The sequence below is a fragment of the Carassius carassius genome, chromosome 20 (genome assembly GCF_963082965.1).
Source record: "Carassius carassius chromosome 20, fCarCar2.1, whole genome shotgun sequence".
NCBI classification, from domain to species: domain Eukaryota; kingdom Metazoa; phylum Chordata; class Actinopteri; order Cypriniformes; family Cyprinidae; genus Carassius; species Carassius carassius.
Window position 1 is genome coordinate 13,238,876 of NC_081774.1, and position 19,593 is coordinate 13,258,468.

The window sequence follows — 19,593 nt, forward strand, 5'->3', positions numbered from 1 at the left end:
TTCAGTAGATATCAGCATTAGGGCAAATTATATGCTTTATAGACTGCATTACATTTATAAAGTATTGATTAATACTAATAAGTATAAATGAATGCATAAATACCCGATGCATCTTTTTTTGTTGTTGTACAATTTAGTCCTGAATTATTTTGGGTTTATTAATATAATAATGCATTATTTTTGCCCGTAATATATTGCATATGTTCATACTTCATATGTGCTGTCACAAAGCAGCCAAAGTAAAGCCATTTGCATTGCGTTCTGACGCATGCGCAGTTTCTGCTCTTTTTATCCCGTCATCAGTGGTGGGAGGAGATGAGCGTGCGTGCACGCGCTGGTTTCAGGGAGCTCAGACCGTCAGGACGGGGGGAAAACGGAGGAAAGAGAAAGGGAAAACAGAATGAATCCGCTTCCGAAACCGGAACAACAATAATTAAAGGAAATATTCCAAATATAAGACTATTTTAAAGCTAGATTGTGGAATGATGGCATTCTAAACCAGCATCTTCCAGCTTACATTGAGAGAACAAGGAAAGGGGTCTGAACGTTTAATGTACGTTAGATGCAAGTGAATAATTAAGACAAGGGAAGAGGAAAGACGTGGAAATTACACACAACGACCCTCTTTAGGGACGGGGACCGCATAGTCAGTGAAGAAAAGGGCACTGCCACACATTTGGCCACGTTTCTTTTCATTTTACGCATTGCCTTGCCATTCAACCTTACCCAAACAGAGACATCGCTCCATTCTTGACCACCCCTGTCTCTCTAATTCATGGTGCTATTGTGATTTTTCTCCCCTCCATTTTTTTGGGCGACTGTGTTTGCAAGGATGCCGGATCAGATCTCCGTGTCAGAGTTTCTCTCGGAGACGACGGAGGATTACAATTCCCCGACGACATCAAGCTTCACCACCCGCTTGCAGAGCTGTCGGAACACGGTCAATGTTCTGGAAGAGGTAAGGCCGCTCTGTCACTGTTATACGAGGGAGGCTCAACTCGCACTATTGTGCAAGACATAAATAACGGTCCCAGTCCAGTGGAGGATCCACTTTTTTCATCCACATTTCTGTTCTACAACCTCTACATTCTCTTTGACTCTCTTACGTGATCTCTATTTTGTCTGGTTTGTCTGGATCTCTGGTTTGTCCCAGCTGGGTTGCTTGTAACGTTAGTTCGGTAGATATGGATTTACAGTTCACAGAATGCGGCGCTGATTAACAGTTTATGAAATTATGATCCATTGTTTGCAGTTATACCTGAAACATAGTTTGCATTATTTAGGAATATTATTATGGAACCGTTGCTGATTTTTAATCGCGCTCAACTGTTTTAAGGCTATTTTATTTAGATTTATGCTCATTTCATGAAAATAAATAAAGAGGTCTATTGTAATGCGCTTATAAAAATTAATTTTGTTTATTTAGAATTATGTTCACGCGAGAAGGTCAGTTGGAATTAATATCGTTTTATTGATTATCTGGCTGTGTCCTCAGAGAAAACGTCATAATTTGGAGCGTTGGCGCTATTATCTTGAAGAACTCTGTGATGTCATCAAGGCCGTGGATGTGTAATATCAGGAGCCTAATTTGACTTAATAGAAATTCGGTACATTTTTTTATTTGTGTAATGGAACAGCTTTCAGAATTTAATGTGCATTCCATATTTTATTTCGCTATTAAAAACAACACTTTTGAGAAATATGATATCAAAATTATAATAAAGCTTTTTATTGTACTTATAGTGCTTTACCAAAAAATTTTTCATCAACAGTAAATTCAATTATATATATCTGCTGAATATATTGGGGGATATCCAGAGATTGTAAACCACCTCATACAAGTGTAACTGTGATTAGATTAACCTCAGTTAATTAGTAAAAAGCAACAAATGCACTGGAACATAAGCGAAGACAGATGGGCTAATGGTCCCCATGACCTAGATGTCTGTATGTTGTTATGTTTATAGATGAGCATGGACTAGCAGAGTGAATGGGGTTTAGGAATCTGCATAACCTTTACTAGAAAGTGGTTTTAATGTGTATTTTTGTGTTTGATGAATGCCTTTAAATCACTTGATCTACAGTTTTGCCATTTGGGATAATATACCAAAGCATCAGCTTGTTTATTTAATCATATGAGCTATTAAATAATTTAAGAATCAAGCTCTCTTTTTAAATTCCATCCACAGATGTGAAAATGCAACCACTTCGATTATTTGCACGCACTGATGTTTTAGAGCAGTGGTTCCCAAACTTTTCCATTCCACGACCCACCTAGACAAGTGTAATATATTTCACGACCCACCAAAATATTAAAAAAAAAAAAAAAACAACGAGTGAAATTACTTTAAACCTAATCTTACTTAAAATTTTTATGACAGAAATTAAGTATTTAAGAAAAATAACCATTTTATTTTAGAGTACAACTGAAAATTTCACTACAAATTTACAAGTTTTAATTTTTGTTTACTGGCGTTAAAATATGTAGTGTCCATAAAAACGTGAAGCAGGCTCACTCCAGTGAAGTGTGATCTGCGCTGCTGTGTTTTGTTGCATTCATGATCCTTCCGTGTGTGTCGGCGAGAACGGAGCACAATCCAACACTTTTTTAGAAAAGCATAAGAAGCAAAGCAGAACTATCTAAAACAGTTTGGAGATTAAAATAATTGTGAAATAGGTAAAAAAAGACCGATTGAACCTTTTAATGACATTGCTCTGAGACCTTCAAAACACGCAACGCACACGGACTTAATTGCAATTTGAAAATCACACTAAGGATATTGCAGTTCATTATTAATGTTGGTGGGCTATATCGTTGTGATGAGTGGGTTCCCAGTTCCCGCCTCCTTCTTCCTGTGATTGTGAAGATTTTAATGTTTTACACTGGTGCCGAAGCCAGGGAGGAAGGAGGGGCGCGCTGCCGAAGATCCTTCGCCGCTGGGGTGAATCCGCAGTGCCATCGAGCAGGGCGAAGGAGTCTGCCGCCGAGGGTGCTCGATGTGGTGGGCTGGAGTGAGTTGCCGGGGGGGGGGGGGGGGGGCGAACTCACTCCAGCCCACCGCCTCGATGACTCCTTCGTGGAAAGAGGTGGGAACCGGCGGACAATCAAACAAAGTTTTAATAACCAAATAAACACAAAACAGCGCGACAGCCCCTCTCGGATGACTGCCGTGCACAAATAAAAAACAAACACAAAATAAAACCCAGGCCTGGTCCTCTCTCGTCCTTCACTGTCATCGCTCCTCTTTTGTATCTTTCCGATCTCCTCCGTGGTTCTTGAGACCGGTGAGTGTTGCTCATTTCCCAATCACTCCACCGGCCTAGCTCTGTTCCCATGGCACTAGGCCCCGCCCCACTCGTCACATTCGTGCAGCCCTAGACTGAACTGTGTTAGTGTCTGTGTGTCATTGAAACGCAAAATTAGCTGCAGCCAAGTGACTTTGTGCGACCCACCTTGTTCCATTCCGTGACCCACGAGTGGGTCGCGACCCACAGTTTGAAAACCCCTGTTTTAGAGAAGTAAACGTAAGACTCGGGAACAGCCAGTTGTGCTTCCCAAAGAAATCCCACAAGTCATGCCAGCATCTCTCATCCTCTGTGGATCTGAGATTTGTGATGTTCTAAGAATAGTTCATGTAACAAGGAGAGGTTATTCTCCTGAGCTGTGGCTCCAGGAGCAGAAAGAGTGAGATAGAGAGAAGGGATTAACCTACTTATACATGGCCCAGCGAACACCTGACTTGCCAAGACAACAGAGAGCTCTGCAGGCAGATGAAGGGGCTTCCTCTTGCTCCGCCACAGAGCCCACTCTTTATTGACACACTGTTTTAATGGCCAAGATAGACATGGTGATCCCCAAATGATGAATGTCACCACCATGAGTTAGCATTGTCTAGGGTACTGATAGGAGCCATTGTGAAGCCGAATGAATGGGAGGTGAATGAACAACGCTCTGCATGATGCACATGAGCAGGCTGACCGTATTTTTTAAAGCGAGTGTGTTAAGGAAACAAACAGAAAGCTCAGACTGGGTTGTGTAAAGAGCCCATTAGTGGTTATAGCTAATGATGCTTCTGGTGATCTAGAGAGACTCCTCCATGGTGTCTCATTTTGGCAGCCCTACACGTTCTTTTGGCCTTTGAAAGCATCATCGGGAATTCAAAGGATTTTCTTTCTTATTTTATTGAGAGTTAGAAGACACAGGAATGTTAGGGAGAAAAAGGGAATGGGATGAAGAAATGACAGATGAGATGACAGATGACATGAATTTGCATTGCTCCATATGAGCGACATCACACTATATTTTAAAGCATATGCACTAACCATCAGGCTAGAGTTCAGATGACTGAAATATTTTTTAATGGACGATTTAGTCTACACACTAGGTGTGTTTATGTGCACTGATTTTTATAAACTGGAATGAATCCAATCTAATTTCAGATACTGAAAGCTCTGTTTATATGAACCCTAAATGTTGCAGTCTGATTCACATATTTGTTTGCATACGCATTACAATGGACCCTTTTCACAAGACCATGATGATGCGTTTCAACAATCATCAGCATCGTAAATCCTCAAAAAAGTGCTAAAATAAAAAAAAAAAAAACTGGTTAATGCTAATACGAGGGTGTTTCTAATGCAGCGTCTATGGGAGGGATGGTAAATTTGACTGCAGTTATCAGTCCCTCTCAAATTTTTATTTTTTCTTTGAAGTCATGAAAACATGTCGTGGAGTTTTTCTTTTGCTATTTGAGTAAATGGGAATGCAAAAAATAGATATGTGGTACTCACCCATTCACTGCTCTCGAGATTTACCCAACTATGATGACTTCCGCTGCTACCCGGAAATGTGAAAAAGGTCTCTATATGTAAAGCTTGCATAAACATTGCAGCACTGCACATGCATGGTATTTTTTAAAATCCGATTGATAAAATACCCAAATTCAAGTGTTGACATGCTTAAATTATTTAAGGTCTACACCACCCCTTTAAATTGATTATTCGGCTGCATGTAAACTCAGCTATTGGCATTGAGGCGTATAGTTTCACCTGTGTTGGCAGTTTTACTGGAGTCAGCACTTTCAGCTGAACAAAGTGAAGTGGCTTTGTTTTAGGGAGTCATCTTTAGTTCTGTTCTAAAACCTGCCTCGTTGCTTCCTGCCTACAAAGACAGCTGCCTTCTAAGGGCACATTCACACCGAATGTGTGTTTGCATTTCACAGCACTGCTTTTCCAGTGTTTTTCAATGTAAACTTGATGCACCTTCCTCCATTCTAAAATCTAAGAAGTTCTTTAACTTTTAAAAAACTTGTCTCTAGACGTGTGTCTCGTGTTTTTAAATACATCAGTTGTTCTGTGTATTTGACCTTTATGGCAGCTTCCTATAACCTCATAGATAATCAGTTTAGAGCACCGACTCACCATGATAGCACTCTGCATAGTAGACTCGACTTACAATTGACTTAGAGGTCAACTGAATAATAGTCAATGAATTTTTTTTTTTTCATCTCACTGATTTATTATTCACAGTTCTTTTCAGTGTTGAGCGAAATACAGTGTATGCTTAGGTAACAGTTTATTTTAGTGACATGTTACATGTACTTACTATAGTAATAACAGTAAATTATACATAATTACAAGAAACTAACCAAGTAAGTACATGTTGTCAACTAACTGTATAATTACTCTGAAACAGACACCTTAAAATAAGTTGTCTTTAAAATAAGGTTTGCCTCATCTGCTGTCTTCTGTTAATTTTATTGACTGAACTCATTACAGTGAATTCTGGGATTTCCTTATCTGCAAAGAACACGCATGTGATACCTTAAATCTTGCTTCTCTAGGCAACTCACGTTTTCGGCAAACAATTTAAAATGTATTTTTTATGTTCTTTCATCAGACATTCAACAGCTTATTGTTAGTTATTCAAATGTCTTTGGTGTTTTATTACAGAAGCACATACTGTATTAATTTGCATATGCCTCACTATAGTACATTTATGTCCTATCGTTCATATTCATCATTCTCCAAAAGTGACTTACATTGCATTTGAGGTATACATAAAACAAATCATGATTGTAATGTATACATTAATCAGATCATGGATTTCTTTGGAATCAAACCCATGACCTTAGCGTTGCTAGCACCATGTCTTATTGTTTGAACTACATGAGTGCTCAAACAGTAGTAGGATATCAAATAAAACACCTCAAACCTTCAACCATTAATACAACTGTATTGTATCTCCACTCATTAAATGTGTAATCTTCTACATTTTCTCCATCCTTCACTCCATTTTGTCCACAACACCTTTGCCCTAATACTGCATTCCACACAAAGCCTCTCCATCTTGATAATGGTTTCCATGGCACTGTGCTCGTACATTCTCATCATGAGGACCAGATGGCAAGGTAGAGGTATAGATTGCCTAATCGACAAGCTGCTGGTGTGCATACTCATAGACATACTTTTTTCTACTCTAATTTCCATTTTTTGGTGATTTCGGAAATGATCAGTCACAGCTTTGTTGTGGGAGCTTGCATGGAAATTTGCTTATTGTTTATTGCTTGTTTTATTTTACACAGAACAATCTAGTGAAGAGATTGTCTGTTTTAGCCCAGCATGGAGTAATGCCCACATTGATAATCCCTTTGGCAAAAGAAGTGAAAAATGTCCTTAAGTGCTTAAGGGAGAAGTCCCCTGTGACTGATACTGCAGTTAGTGCTTCATTTACATAGGCATAGACTAAATTCCCTGCACAGAGATGTGCAGTAATATTCTGCACTGCAGCAAAACCCATCCAACTATAGACCGAATTCACTCATTTGATGCCTGAGGTGGAGCTTAAAGTATTAAAGGGAACCGTAGACAAAACAGGCCACACACTTGGATATTTTATGGTCTTATATGTTTACGATGAGAACAGAATGATCAGTTGAATGTTTTTAGTCAAACTTCACTTTAGTTGTCTGACTCTGGGTTAAATGGGTCAGTGGAATACCTCCTTAACAATACACTGATGCTCATGTACACCCCATTGCTTGGTCATTCCGCTCTCTAGAACCAAATAAATATGATGTCCACCCTTCTCACCATCAGCTCATAATAAGCTCTATTGTTTGCATTGTTCGCTACAAGTAGGGCTGCAACTAACGATTATTTTGATAATCGATTAATCTGTCGATTATTTTTACGATTAATCGGTTTATGTACTTATATTTTAGTTTTTTCCATTTTTTCCCCCCTAAGTAAATTATTAATAAATGGTCTTTATCCTTCAGCATAGATTTTTAAGAGATTTTAACCATTTTGCACTGTCATATCCTAATCAAAAATATACCTGGAGTTGTTTTATTGTGTTAGTAATCCTTTTTCGAACTCTTCTGCAATCAGAACACTGACCCATACTCTAGCAAATTTCACAAGGAGATTTCAAATAATGTTTTCACCATGGCAGTCCTTAGAGCTCCTAATGTAGTTTAACATCCCGAACGAAGCTTATTAAGGAATCTTTCAGAACATATTTACACGAAGAATAAGGATAAAACAGAATAAAATTGCAGTGCATTGTATTTTATTATTTACTGGGAAACAGCTTTATAGCTTTTGCTGTGAAATTGTAAACAATCCTTCGAATAAAGTGCCAGTGGCATGAAACCTGAATGGAACTCACAATTTAAAGTAAAATCCATCAGAAGGTTGTCCAGAAAAAAAAATTGGACAGTCACACACAAAAAACCTGCTGTGTGAAAAAGAGCAGTGAATACTTAGAAAAAAAGTGCATTTCAAATATCTTTAAACATTTACCTCTCTCATTCAGTCATAATTAGGCTGCACGACTGAATTTTGAACTGGTAAACTACAAACTGATCACAGAACATGTTTGTAAAGCTTTAAATGTTAACTGTTAAAAAGCAATGTTATCAGCTTTTACGACTAAACATTTGCAAACAACATTGTACTGGAGAATCTGCACAAATAAAAGTCTTAGGGGCCGTTCACATATCGTGCCTAAAAACGCGTGGAAAACGCTAGGCGCGCCGCTTTCTCCTTCTTTCCAAAGCGCTCGTGCAGAAGCGCCCCTGAGGCGTCTGCCTTTGATAAGCAACCATGACGTGCTCTCTCCTTGAAGACGCGGAAATTTCAGCAAATGATAAATGGATTTGCAGCTCAAAAAATCGCTTGCAGTAGCTCTGCTACTAAATTTATTTCAAAATGGAAATCCATATACAGCTATGATCAGCTGTTCCCTCATCTTAGCTGAGCTTTCAACGTTGTGACGGGAAAGGATGAAGCTGATTGGTTAGTTCTTGTCACATGACCCGCGATGCGCTTGCAGCATTCTGAAAAGTTGAGATGTTTTTAACTCGATGCGGTGCGGTGTTGGAAATAACGAACTTGAGCGCGCAAAAGATGCGATATGTGAACGTCCCCTTAAACAGTTCAGTAGTGCAGAGTGTACAGGTTACTCTTCTTTTTTGAAGGCTCAAAGTAAAGTACTCCCAGTCTCCCACATCCCGCTAAATGCTGCAGAGACGCTGTTCGGGAAGCACGTGACATAAAACGAGGCCAGCTATTGGCTATTCGCTACTTCTCCTGCTGTACTGGCTGAGTAAAACCTCCGGTGGCTCATTACTGCCACACTTTGGTCACCGCAGATTTGAAATATGCATGAAATGAGCCGCTTACGGCAAATAAAAGTTATTTAGCAACGAATCGATGACTAAATTAGTTGACAACTATTTTAATAATCGATTTTTATCGATTAAATCGATTCGTTGTTTCAGCTCTAGCTACAAGCAAATAAAACAAGGAGTTAGAACTGCACTGTATTATGGAGTACATTAGTTTTCTATTTAATAATTCTTGACTTTTTATTTTTTTATTTGTCTTTTGTCTAGGGCTGTAGCTATCGAATATTTTAGTAATCGAGTATTCTACCAAAAATTCCATCGATTAATCGAGTAATCAGATAAAATGTGTTTTTGCTTAATTAAAGTGCAATATTAATTTTGCAAGAGAAAATAAGACTCCTGGGTCTTGGTGACGGTCACGGAGGGACCGCACGTTCAACATGGACGCTAATACGCACACATACGCACAAACACACACCGAGACTGTTTGGTGATACAAGAGTTTATTGTAATTATTGATCAGAGAGTGAATGAAATACCTGTAAACTATGTGTATTGTTCCCGTGTAGCGTTTGTCCCGTGATTTTTAGAGTCCTGGTAAGAAACAATGGCAGGAATTATTGGTTCCGCTTAGGGTGGGAATCTACCATGTATTAATTGAGCGTGGGGGTTTCAGGGGCAACGTGGCCGAGTTGCTGCTGTTATTTCCTGTTTAATGTGAACGAATTAATAACAAAGTAGATTTATTAAGTAGAACATCATGCCAATATGTTTCTTTCAGACTCTGTTTATTTAAGGGAACATGTGTAAAGTGTTTTCTGTGAGTTTGTCCCTCCATATGTGGTAATGGCCACCCGTATTAATGTGAATGTCTTTGTAATGGAAGGTAGTCTATTTGTTTCTGCAGTGGAGAGTGTGGCCTGAGGCCTGAGGGTTGCAGGTATTTTATTCACTCTCTGATCAATAATTACAATAAACTCTTTTATCACCAAACAGTCTCTGTGTGTGTTTGTGCGTATTAATGTCCATGTTGAACGTGCGGTCTCTCCGTGACCGTCACAGGTCTCTTCAAATGAACAACTAAGTTTCCTTTTTTAGAAAAAAAATATTTTTATTTTTTAAATGCATAGAATGCAATGCATACATCAAAAATAAACATTTAATTATTACCCATTGTTTCTCTGTCTGTACTTGTACTGTGAACAATGACAAGAAAGTTGACAGATGAATTAAGTGCATTTAAGTGCCATTCAGTTGGGGTTTTAAATAAAGCATTTTCTGAGATGCACATTAAACATTAAACACATAAAACACTAATTTAATTTATGTTTTAATTATTGAAAATTAACGTAACTTTTTGGTAAACAAAGGGGATTTACTATTAAAAATAAAACATGGAAGAAATGTGTGATTAAACCTTAAAAAAAGTGGTAGGCTATGTACCGTATTTTCCAGACTATAAGTCGCACTTTTTTTCATAGTTTGGCTGGTCCTGCGACTTATAGTCAGGTGCGGCTTATTTATCAAAATTAAAAATTTGGCAAATTCCATGCCATTCCGCGATTCCCTCCGCGTTTTCTGCATCGCGGAAATCATCTCGGTTACGTATGTAACCAAAGTTCCCTGAATAGGGAACGAGATGCTGTGGTGACTTCACCGTATGGGAACACCTCTCGGTGTGACGAATGTCTGAAGCCCTATACCATCCCGCCAATCCTATTGGCCAAATAGCGCTTGGCACCACCCTACGCATGCGTACGCATCGTATACCTGAGTGCCACACGCTATTTCGCTCAGATTTCATGAACTGAAGAAATGCTATCAAGGTACGGAACGGCCGGGACTGCAGCATCTCGTTCCCTATTCAGGGAACCGTGGTTACATAAGCAACCGAGATGTTTCCCTTGATAGGTCACTTCGATGCTGCGGTGACGTCACCGTCACCCTATACCATAACGCCTGACATACCTGATAGTTGGAATCCAAGGAAAGCGTCTGCTCAAGCGAACAGAACCCGGGAGCCAGGAGCCATCCTCACATCCAGCCTGTAAAACTTGACAAAAGTGCTCGGTGAGAAACATCCTGCCGCAGCACAGACATCATATATAGAAGAACCACTGAGAAAGCTTGTGATGAAGCCACTGCTTGGAATGAGCTCTAACTCCTAAGGGCGAAGCGAGTCCGCGCGCCTCATAGGCTAAAGATATAGTCTCCACCAGCCAATGGGACATGCGCTGCTTTGTGACAGCATGGCCTCTATTTTGTGTCCTAACAGACAAAGCTGGTCGGACTCACACCATGGAGCTGTTCGATCAACATAAGTCTTCAGCGCTCTGACAGGGCATCTCCTGACCCCGCCTCTGCAGGGGGTAAAGCCTCCAAGACCACTTGTTGAAATTGAAAATGGTTCGAAGCAACCTTAGGGACATAATTAGGCCTCGGTCGCAGCAATACTTTCACAGAGCCTGGTGCAAAATCCATGCACGAGGGCGAAACAGAAAAAGCCTGTAAATCCCCAACTCTCTTGAGGGAGGATAAAGCCACAAGAAGAACTGTCTTTAAAGACAGGATTTTATCCAGTATAGTTTCAAAGGGCTCAAACGGATGCCCTGATAAACCTTGCAACACAATGGATAAATCCCATGAAGGAACTCACACAGGGCGGAAAGGCCTCAGCCGTCGCGCACCCTGTATAAAACGAGAGACCAGCGGAAGACGGCCCACTGAAGCACCATCTATATATACGTGGTTAGCTGAAATGGCTGTCACGTAAACTTTCAGAGTGGCTGGTGTTACTCCATCAGAGAAACGGTCTTGAAGGAACTCCAGTACTGAAGCCAATGGGCAGTAAACCGGATCCAATTACGAATTCCACACCAGGTCGTAAACAGTTTCCATTTGAAAGCATATAAGCGTCTCGTAGAAGCTGCCCTAGAATTCATTATAGTCTCGGTGGTTTCAACAGAAAGACCGGGACATATTAACTCACTCCGCTCAGAGGCCACGCCCACAGCTTCCATAGATCTGGCCTTGGGTGCCAAATCATTCCCTGTGCTGGTGATAGTAAGTCCTGTCTGAGGGGAATCTCCCATGGAGAGCCCTCTAACAGACTGACCAGGTCCGCAAACCACGGCTGTGTGGGCCACCACGGAGCCACCAGCAGCAGCTGCTCAACTCTGTCCAGCCGAATCCTGGATAACACCGCTGGAATTAGACGAATCGGGGGAAAAGCATACAAGCTGGTTCTGGGTCAATTTTGAGCTAACGCATCCAAGCCTAGGGGCGATGGAGGGCATAGGGAGAACCACAGCGGGCAATGCGTAGTCATGCTCGACACGAATAAGTCCACTCTTGCTTCTCCAAATATTTGCCATAAAAGGCTCTCCGTTTGGGGGTGCAACCTCCATTCCCGCTGCTCCAGAGTCTGTCTGGATAGCAAATCCACTCTGAAGTTCAAACGTCCGTGGACATGAACCGCTCGGATCAACAGAAATCTGTTCTGAGACCAAAGAAGAATATTTCTCGCCAGCCTGCACAGGGGGCGAGAGCGTAATCCTCCTTGATGATTCAGATACGACACAACCGCTATGTTGTCTGACCTGAGTAGTACATGACGGCCGATCAGCAGATTTGAGAAATATTGGAGAGCTAGAAAAACCGCCAGTAATTCCAACCTGTTTATATGCCAACTGCATTGTGTCGCCGTCCATACTCCGTGAGCTGGGCGCCCTTGACAAACAGCTCCCCAACCGGTCAAAGACGCGTCCGTCATGACAGTCTCTCGGGAAGCACAAATCCCCAGCCCGAACTCTAGAAGGAATTCATTTGACATCCATTGTCTTATTGACATAACATACCTCCGTGTCACCGAAATTGTCCGATGCGGAAGACAACGGGGTGAAATGTTCCGGCTTGTCGTCCAGCACTGAAAAGGGCGCATATGAAGTAAGCCCAGACGTATAACAGGGGATGCCGCTGCCATTAGACCTAAAAGTCTGAGGCAAATCTGAGTGAAATAGCACGCGGCACTCAGGTATACGATGCGTACGCATGCGTAGGGCGGTGCCAAGCGCTATTTGGCCAATAGGATTGGCGGGATGGTATAGGGCTCGAGACATTCGTCACACCGAGAGGTGTTCCCATACGGTGACGTCACCGCAGCATCGAAGTGACCTATGAAAGGGAACATAGGGCCCTAGATGTGGTATGCCAGCTCTATTTTGCAATGGACACACGCCACGACGTTCTCTTTACGTTTGCATGCGCCCTCAAATCAAAACACTGCTGACTCCTTGCAGTTTGCGATTTCGGACGCAGGCACGCAGCGCTTGTGTCTCCTTCCGCTTTGTGGGTGACGTAAACGCGTTATGTCACATTAACAATCATTGCGAAAGAACCTGATGTGAGATTTAAAATAAATTAAAAGAGGCTTCGAGGCAGAGGAATTTGCCTCGATCATTTTTTGTAATCGAGTTACTCGAGGAATCGTTTCAGCCCTACTTTTGTCATTTTGGGTACCATTTTGTGTAGTTTTAACTCCAAGCAGAGATTACGACAGTATTGAGGAATCTCATCATTGCTTTTAATTGATGGCTCTGGAAACAATGAATATATTTGCCAAGACCACATACTAACAGTTCACTATACAAATGTGATTCTGATTTTAAAGCTATTTACTATTTTTACAAAAAATTGTTAAGGTTTTTTGTTATTGTTGGCACCTGCAGGCTTGGCATTTGTTTGCTTTATTAGTTTACTCATATTTATTTACTGTGTATTCATTCATGCATTATAGTCCCTGCATAGTGTTCATAGGATCAACTCTCTAGTGACCTATTTTATGGCAGACCTGTTCTGCAATCATTGATTTGTGGCCAGATGGGAAATCAGAGGATTTGCACCCCATTTGGTTGCCTTGAAATTCCTGGTGCATGAGATTTATGGGATTGTACGGTTTGATGTTTCGGTGCTAAATAGATTTGAATTTTTTACAGCATTATGTTTTCATGTAGCAGTAGAAGACTGAGCTGTTAAATCTACTTCTTTTAATGTACATTCACATTTATTTATTTAGCAGATGCTTTTATCCAAATTGAAGTTTAAAAGAATTTAATTATCTTCCTGGTGTTATTTTAATTTAATTAGAATTCCGCCTTGCAATTAAAGAGAATTGCTGTAATAATTACCTTATACAAATCGATTCAAAGCCAAGACTACAGCATCAGCACCAACTTGAGCGGTGATAAAGTAATGTGTCCTTTTTAGAACACAGCAAGTTATATGAAGGAAATCAATTATTATTGTGGCTCTCTGTAGTTCTTAATTCTGATTTGTCAGTTCTGTGGTCAGTGAATGGATTCAGTTTTTCACTTCCATTTGAACTGAACCTTAACGCTTGTTCACAGCTAGAAAGATAACTAGGTAATACTTTAGAATAGGTGACACCTATTCTAAAGCTTATTAGCATGCATACTACTAAATTATTAGCCATGTATTAGGTCTAATTAAGAACATATTAATGCCTTATTCTACTTAACCTTATTCTACATCCCTAATTTACCCAGTACCTAAACCTAACAACTACCTTACTAACTATTAATAAGCAGCAAATTAAGAATTTATTGAGAGAAATGTTGTGGTTAATAGTTAACAAGTGTTACCTATTCTTAAGTGTTACCGATAACTATATTAGCATCCACACCAGTGCACAATAATGTTCTGTTTAATATAAGCACATGCTGCAGTTGTTGTCTGCTGGATTCTGATTAGGGCTGCACAATTATGACAAAAATAATAATTGTCGATCATTCCCTTGAAATTGTAATTGTGATTATTTATTACGATTATCACAATTTACATTGAATGATGTTTATACCATTGTTTGATGCAACTGCATGCCATATTTTTATATGAAAATACACAAGCTGAAAACACTGAAACTGAAACTTTTAGTGCTTTTCTATAGACATTAAGTCTCAAATGTAAACTATACATCGTATTGGTTTCTTCTTTAAATAAAAAATTAGTTAAAATATGAATGGTATTATAATGTTATACTAAAATTAAAATAATGGGAAAAACCCTTAAGATAACATGTAGAAAGAGCGGCATTTAATAGACAGAGCCGTAGATCACTGAAAAGTTATGCATTATTGTGTTCCTTATCGCATATATCACCCAGCCTTAGCGGGGGGGCCGATAGCCAATTTGTAAAAATTATTATAATTAATATTTAAGAAATTTGAAATCATTTGACAATGGATTAAAAAATAAATGTGTAAAAGAAACATACTTATACTTTAGATTACAGTATTTTTCACAAATAAATAAATTAGTGCTGTAAACGTTAACGCGTTAACGCATGCGATTAATTTTTGTCTGGTTTAACGTGTCAAAATATTTAACGCAATTAACGCAGCATCCGTATTTTCTGCCATCCGTTGGCTAGCTTTAGATTATATGATCACGCTCTTATTCATTTAAATGCTTTTAAACATTTCAAGCACGGCAAGACAAAAGAGAATGCGCTGTCTGTGAATGCCCTTATGTGACACGTACACACACACACATACACACACACACGCATATACAATGCATAGACAGGGCGCCAGAATCCAGTTCTCTTAAGCACTTGAACTAACAATAAACATCCCAAAGTGCCAGTTTCGTCGATTATCCTCATAAGAGCAATCTTAAATGATTTATATAAAGTCTAAAATGAACAAAAAGAGTTGTGAGAGAATGAGGCGAGATCCATAGACAGTATATAAACGGTGAGATCCGCGTGTCTGTCTGCTCTTAAAGGGACAGCAGCCAATAAAGCTTCCTGTCAGTAAAGTTAAAGAACAAAGGGAACAGAGAAAATGACTCGCTGCTCTTGACTAAATAACTTTTGTAGCTTTAATAAGGATTAACTATTTAATTTATAGTTTATGCAGTGCAGACTGCATATAACTTTGATAACTTTATTAAATTTCTGTATATTTCCTAACTGTTAAGACAGGAAGGGCAGGAGTAAACATGACATTTATTATGGGTTTATGTTAGCATTGTTTTAAGTTTACTTAAATTAAAAACTGTTATATTTTTGAAGCCTAATAATAAATGTAAAAAAAAAAAAAAAAAAATCAGTAGCTGTATTAATATCAGTAATACTGGCCTTCATTCATAAAAAGATGCCATTTAAACAAGTATTTAAAATATACTGTCTTTATGTTGTTTCTACATTAATTTAATTAACTGTGAAATTATTACATTAAAAAATATATTAAAAACGTACAAAAACATTTCTTTTTTTATTGCGATTAATTGCGATTAATCACAGAAAAAATGTGTGATTAATCTAGTTAAAGTTTTTAATCGATTGACAGCACTAAAATAAATATTTAATAAAATAATAATATAAAAAAAGTAAACACTGTAATCAACAGGGCACTCAGTATTCTGGGAAGTGTTTGTGCACTGGCAAAATGCCAAATATCGGCCGATATATCAGCCTAGGTGATATATCGGTCGACCACTAGGCTTTAGTGTCGCTGCAGCTTGCAAAACACATAAAGAAGTCAAACTGTATTTACATGCGCTGATTCAAAATTTAAATGAAATGTCAACATCTTACACTACGCTTAGCTTAATCACTTAGACATGAGCGTTTGACTGATGGTTATGTCATTATCAGTTAGAAGTAGCGCTCTCTGTAGCACTCGGTGATTACTGAACAGTGACTGCTTAGTGTTAGTCCGCAGAATAATAGTACTGCTACTGTTGGCTCTGACTCTGCTACTGTGTGATTGTGCTGTGTGTCTGTCATTTGAGGACTGTCCAGGCCAAGCTCAGCTGGATGGTTATACAAGTGCATGCAGCAGCTGAGGGAGAGACAGCGTGCCGCGTCTCGTGTCCTTGCCTTGAGGTCACCAGACGTACTCTCAGGCATGGACGAATTGTCTTCTTCACTGGCCTTCAGGGCTGACCAACCTCTCTGTCAACAAAAGCCACCCTGCTCTGACTGTCACCACTAATGCTAAAAATACACTTTTAGTAGAAGACCATTTAAGTGGTGGGTGTAGGTATTTGTGGAGGAAGACCTTGATTGATTCATTCATCCATGTCATCCTCATTTGACCTTATAAGTGAACACAAATGCATTGTTTGGGTCAAACTGTTTAGTTTCAGCAATTCCAGCCTTTTGGAAAAGACTGCACATAGTTGGTCCTTTCAGGAGAAGTTTAGTTTGATGGGTGGAGAAGTCTTCTGGAAAAAATTTGCTTTGGAATTTATTACATCTTTTCTCCACCCTGATGTAAAGACGACAGTTAACAGTTGGCTGGATGACGGTCAAGCCAGCCGATGACAAGAAAAAGCATTCCCTGTGTTTCTGAAAAGTCATTCATTCAGTCCATTCATGAAAGGTACACTACCATTCAAGAGATTGGTGTCATTTGAAAGAAATGAACACATTTATTCAGCAAGAATGCATTACATTGTTACAAAACAATTATATTTCTAATAAATGTTCTTTTGTACATACTATTTGTCAAATAAACCTTAGAAATGATATTAAAGTTTCTTCAAGAACATTAAGCAGCACAGCTGTTTTAAGCATTTATAATAAAAATACAGTAGAAGAATGGTTTCTGAAGGATGACGTGACACTGAAGTAGTGGCTATGATAAATCACCTTTGCATCACATGAATAAATTATATTTTACAATATTTTAAATAGAAGACTGTTCTTCTGAATTGTAATAATATTTCTCAATATTACTGCATTTTTTAAAATCAAATTATTACAGCCTTGATAAAAACAATAATCTTACTATCTCCAAACTGTTGACTGCTAATGTTTGTATATTTCATGTTCTATGATATCTAAAAAAAAATGCCTTTTTTTTTAATGAAACCTTAAAATAAATATTTATTTACATAGAATTGAATTGACAAAAATAATATGTGTGTGAACTCATTTTTCAGTAATTCAGTAGTCCAGAGTTAATTTCAGCAATGCTGTCAGCTATGATGAGCTAAAGCTAAAGTGCTACTCTGCCATTCACCGAAAATTTAATCCGCCCGTTACCAAAAAGCTGGTAATTTAATTAATTTACTAAATTCACATAATTTAAATATAAAAATATCTATCAGTTTATATTGAGTGATACTGCTAATTTACAAATATGACAAGCACTGGCATTTCAGAGTTTTCTGCCTGCATTTTTAAAAACATTGATCCCAGTGTTGCTTTTAGAGTCCCACAAGAGTTTCAACCTGGTTCTCTCTGTATGGTCTTTGTGTCGGTGTGTTTACGTGTGTGTGTCTGTGTTTTATTAATCAGATTTGGACAAAACATGGAATCCTCAGAACCAAAGGCATACCTAGCATTCTGCGTGAGTAGCGGAGGGCCTGTTGCCATGGATACAACACCAAACAGACCATAATTTACACAATGACCTGTTCTTCTCATATCTAAGGCCACAGATTCAATCAGTGCCAGCGCAGGATTGATGCTTGCCAGGCCTGTGGGTGTTCAGTGGCTCGGCAATCGGGGTGTTGACTTCATGAAATGTTTCCATTGCGTTTCTCTCAGTCATTTGTATCTTTTTCTCCCACAGTTATTGTAATAAAAACAGACAGAATAAAGTTGGATCACCCTTGGCCTGCAGTTCTGACTCATAAACCCCATGAAACTTTGGCCTGAGCTCTTCCCCTTGCCTCCCCACAGCCCCAGTCAAGTCTGATGGCTTGGCTTGGCCACAAGAAGTAATTCCTTAAGGAGTTCATGTTTCTTGGGGCTGATAACTGATGCAGGTCTCTCCTGACCTAAATGGCAGTATGTTCAAGTCCTGGAAACGTTTTCTAGTAACAGACCTTTTTGGTCGGCCATAGAGAGTGTCTTTTCTTGCTTGGCAGACCTGTGTTGGTCTTCTCGATTGGCTGTCTTGATAAAGTCCGATATCGATCTGGTTGTTCGTAGTGTGAATCTAATGGATTGTGGTCGCTTTGAGCAGCAGTAAAAGTGTTTTTATAGCACTGTTTTTCCACCAGTATCTTGTTTCTCAGGGACAGCTTTGAGATTTGTTCGGATGAATGATGTGTGAGATTGGGTTGTTTCTTTAGTTTATGGTTTGCTGCTTTTTTGGCCATGGCAAAAAATGGTTTTGAGATATTGCCATGAAAGGTGATTTCAGTTTAGGCTGGGATTACTGAGTGCTCCAGGAAGAGAGCCAAGGGCTCAGCGATGCCCATCGGTTGAGTGGGTGAACAACAGAGGGTCAAGGTTTGTTGTGAGTATTGTAGACGAGTATTAGCATGTTACTGCAGTCTATCCCATCATAAAGAGGCAAACTGCTTAGTCATGGAAGGACAAAGTAGCCCTTTATTGTTATGGTGCCAGTGGGTGTAATGTTGCATTTGTTCTCAATAGGGCACTTAACTTTCTCTGTCTGTATAATATCTGTAGTGCTGCATTTCATTTTTGGTCTCTCTTCAGGATCTAGATAGCGTTGGACTGAAAAATGCATAAAATTCAAGTAGCTGATTGACTATAAAGGAAATAGTTCACTCAAAAATGACATTTCTGGCACTATTTACTCACCTTCATGTCGTTCTGTATGACTTTCCTTCCTCAACGGAACAAGATTATTATTATTTTTTAAAGAAAATCTCATCAGCTCTTTTCAATTTGATGTAAGTATTTGATGTAATGTTTGGGTATGTTATATCAATCAGTACTTGTAAATGATATTATTTGAAGTATAATGTCAAATGTATAAATCAGCTAAATGTTTCTTAAGATGTCAAACTTAAAAGGTTGAGAGATTCTCCAGATCATAATGGAGATTTATGATCTGAGCTTTATCATTTCTGCAGTGCGCACATTCACTGTTCTGTTCAGTGTGGTCATGCCTAATAGCCTACAAGACCATTTGAGGATGTGGTTAGGTTGTTATAATTAGCTGTGTAATGA

At 39.1% G+C, this 19,593-nt stretch overlaps 1 protein-coding gene across 2 annotated transcripts in view; it reads left to right on the plus strand.

The window, feature by feature from the left end:
- Positions 1–19,593, plus strand: part of asap1a (ArfGAP with SH3 domain, ankyrin repeat and PH domain 1a) — a 53,008-nt gene that overhangs the window by 1,556 nt on the left and 31,859 nt on the right. For both annotated transcript variants that reach the window (XM_059501710.1, XM_059501709.1), the window contains exon 3: positions 832–958. In XM_059501710.1, the coding sequence (XP_059357693.1) occupies positions 832–958 (127 nt within the window). The remainder of the gene's footprint in view (positions 1–831; positions 959–19,593) is intronic.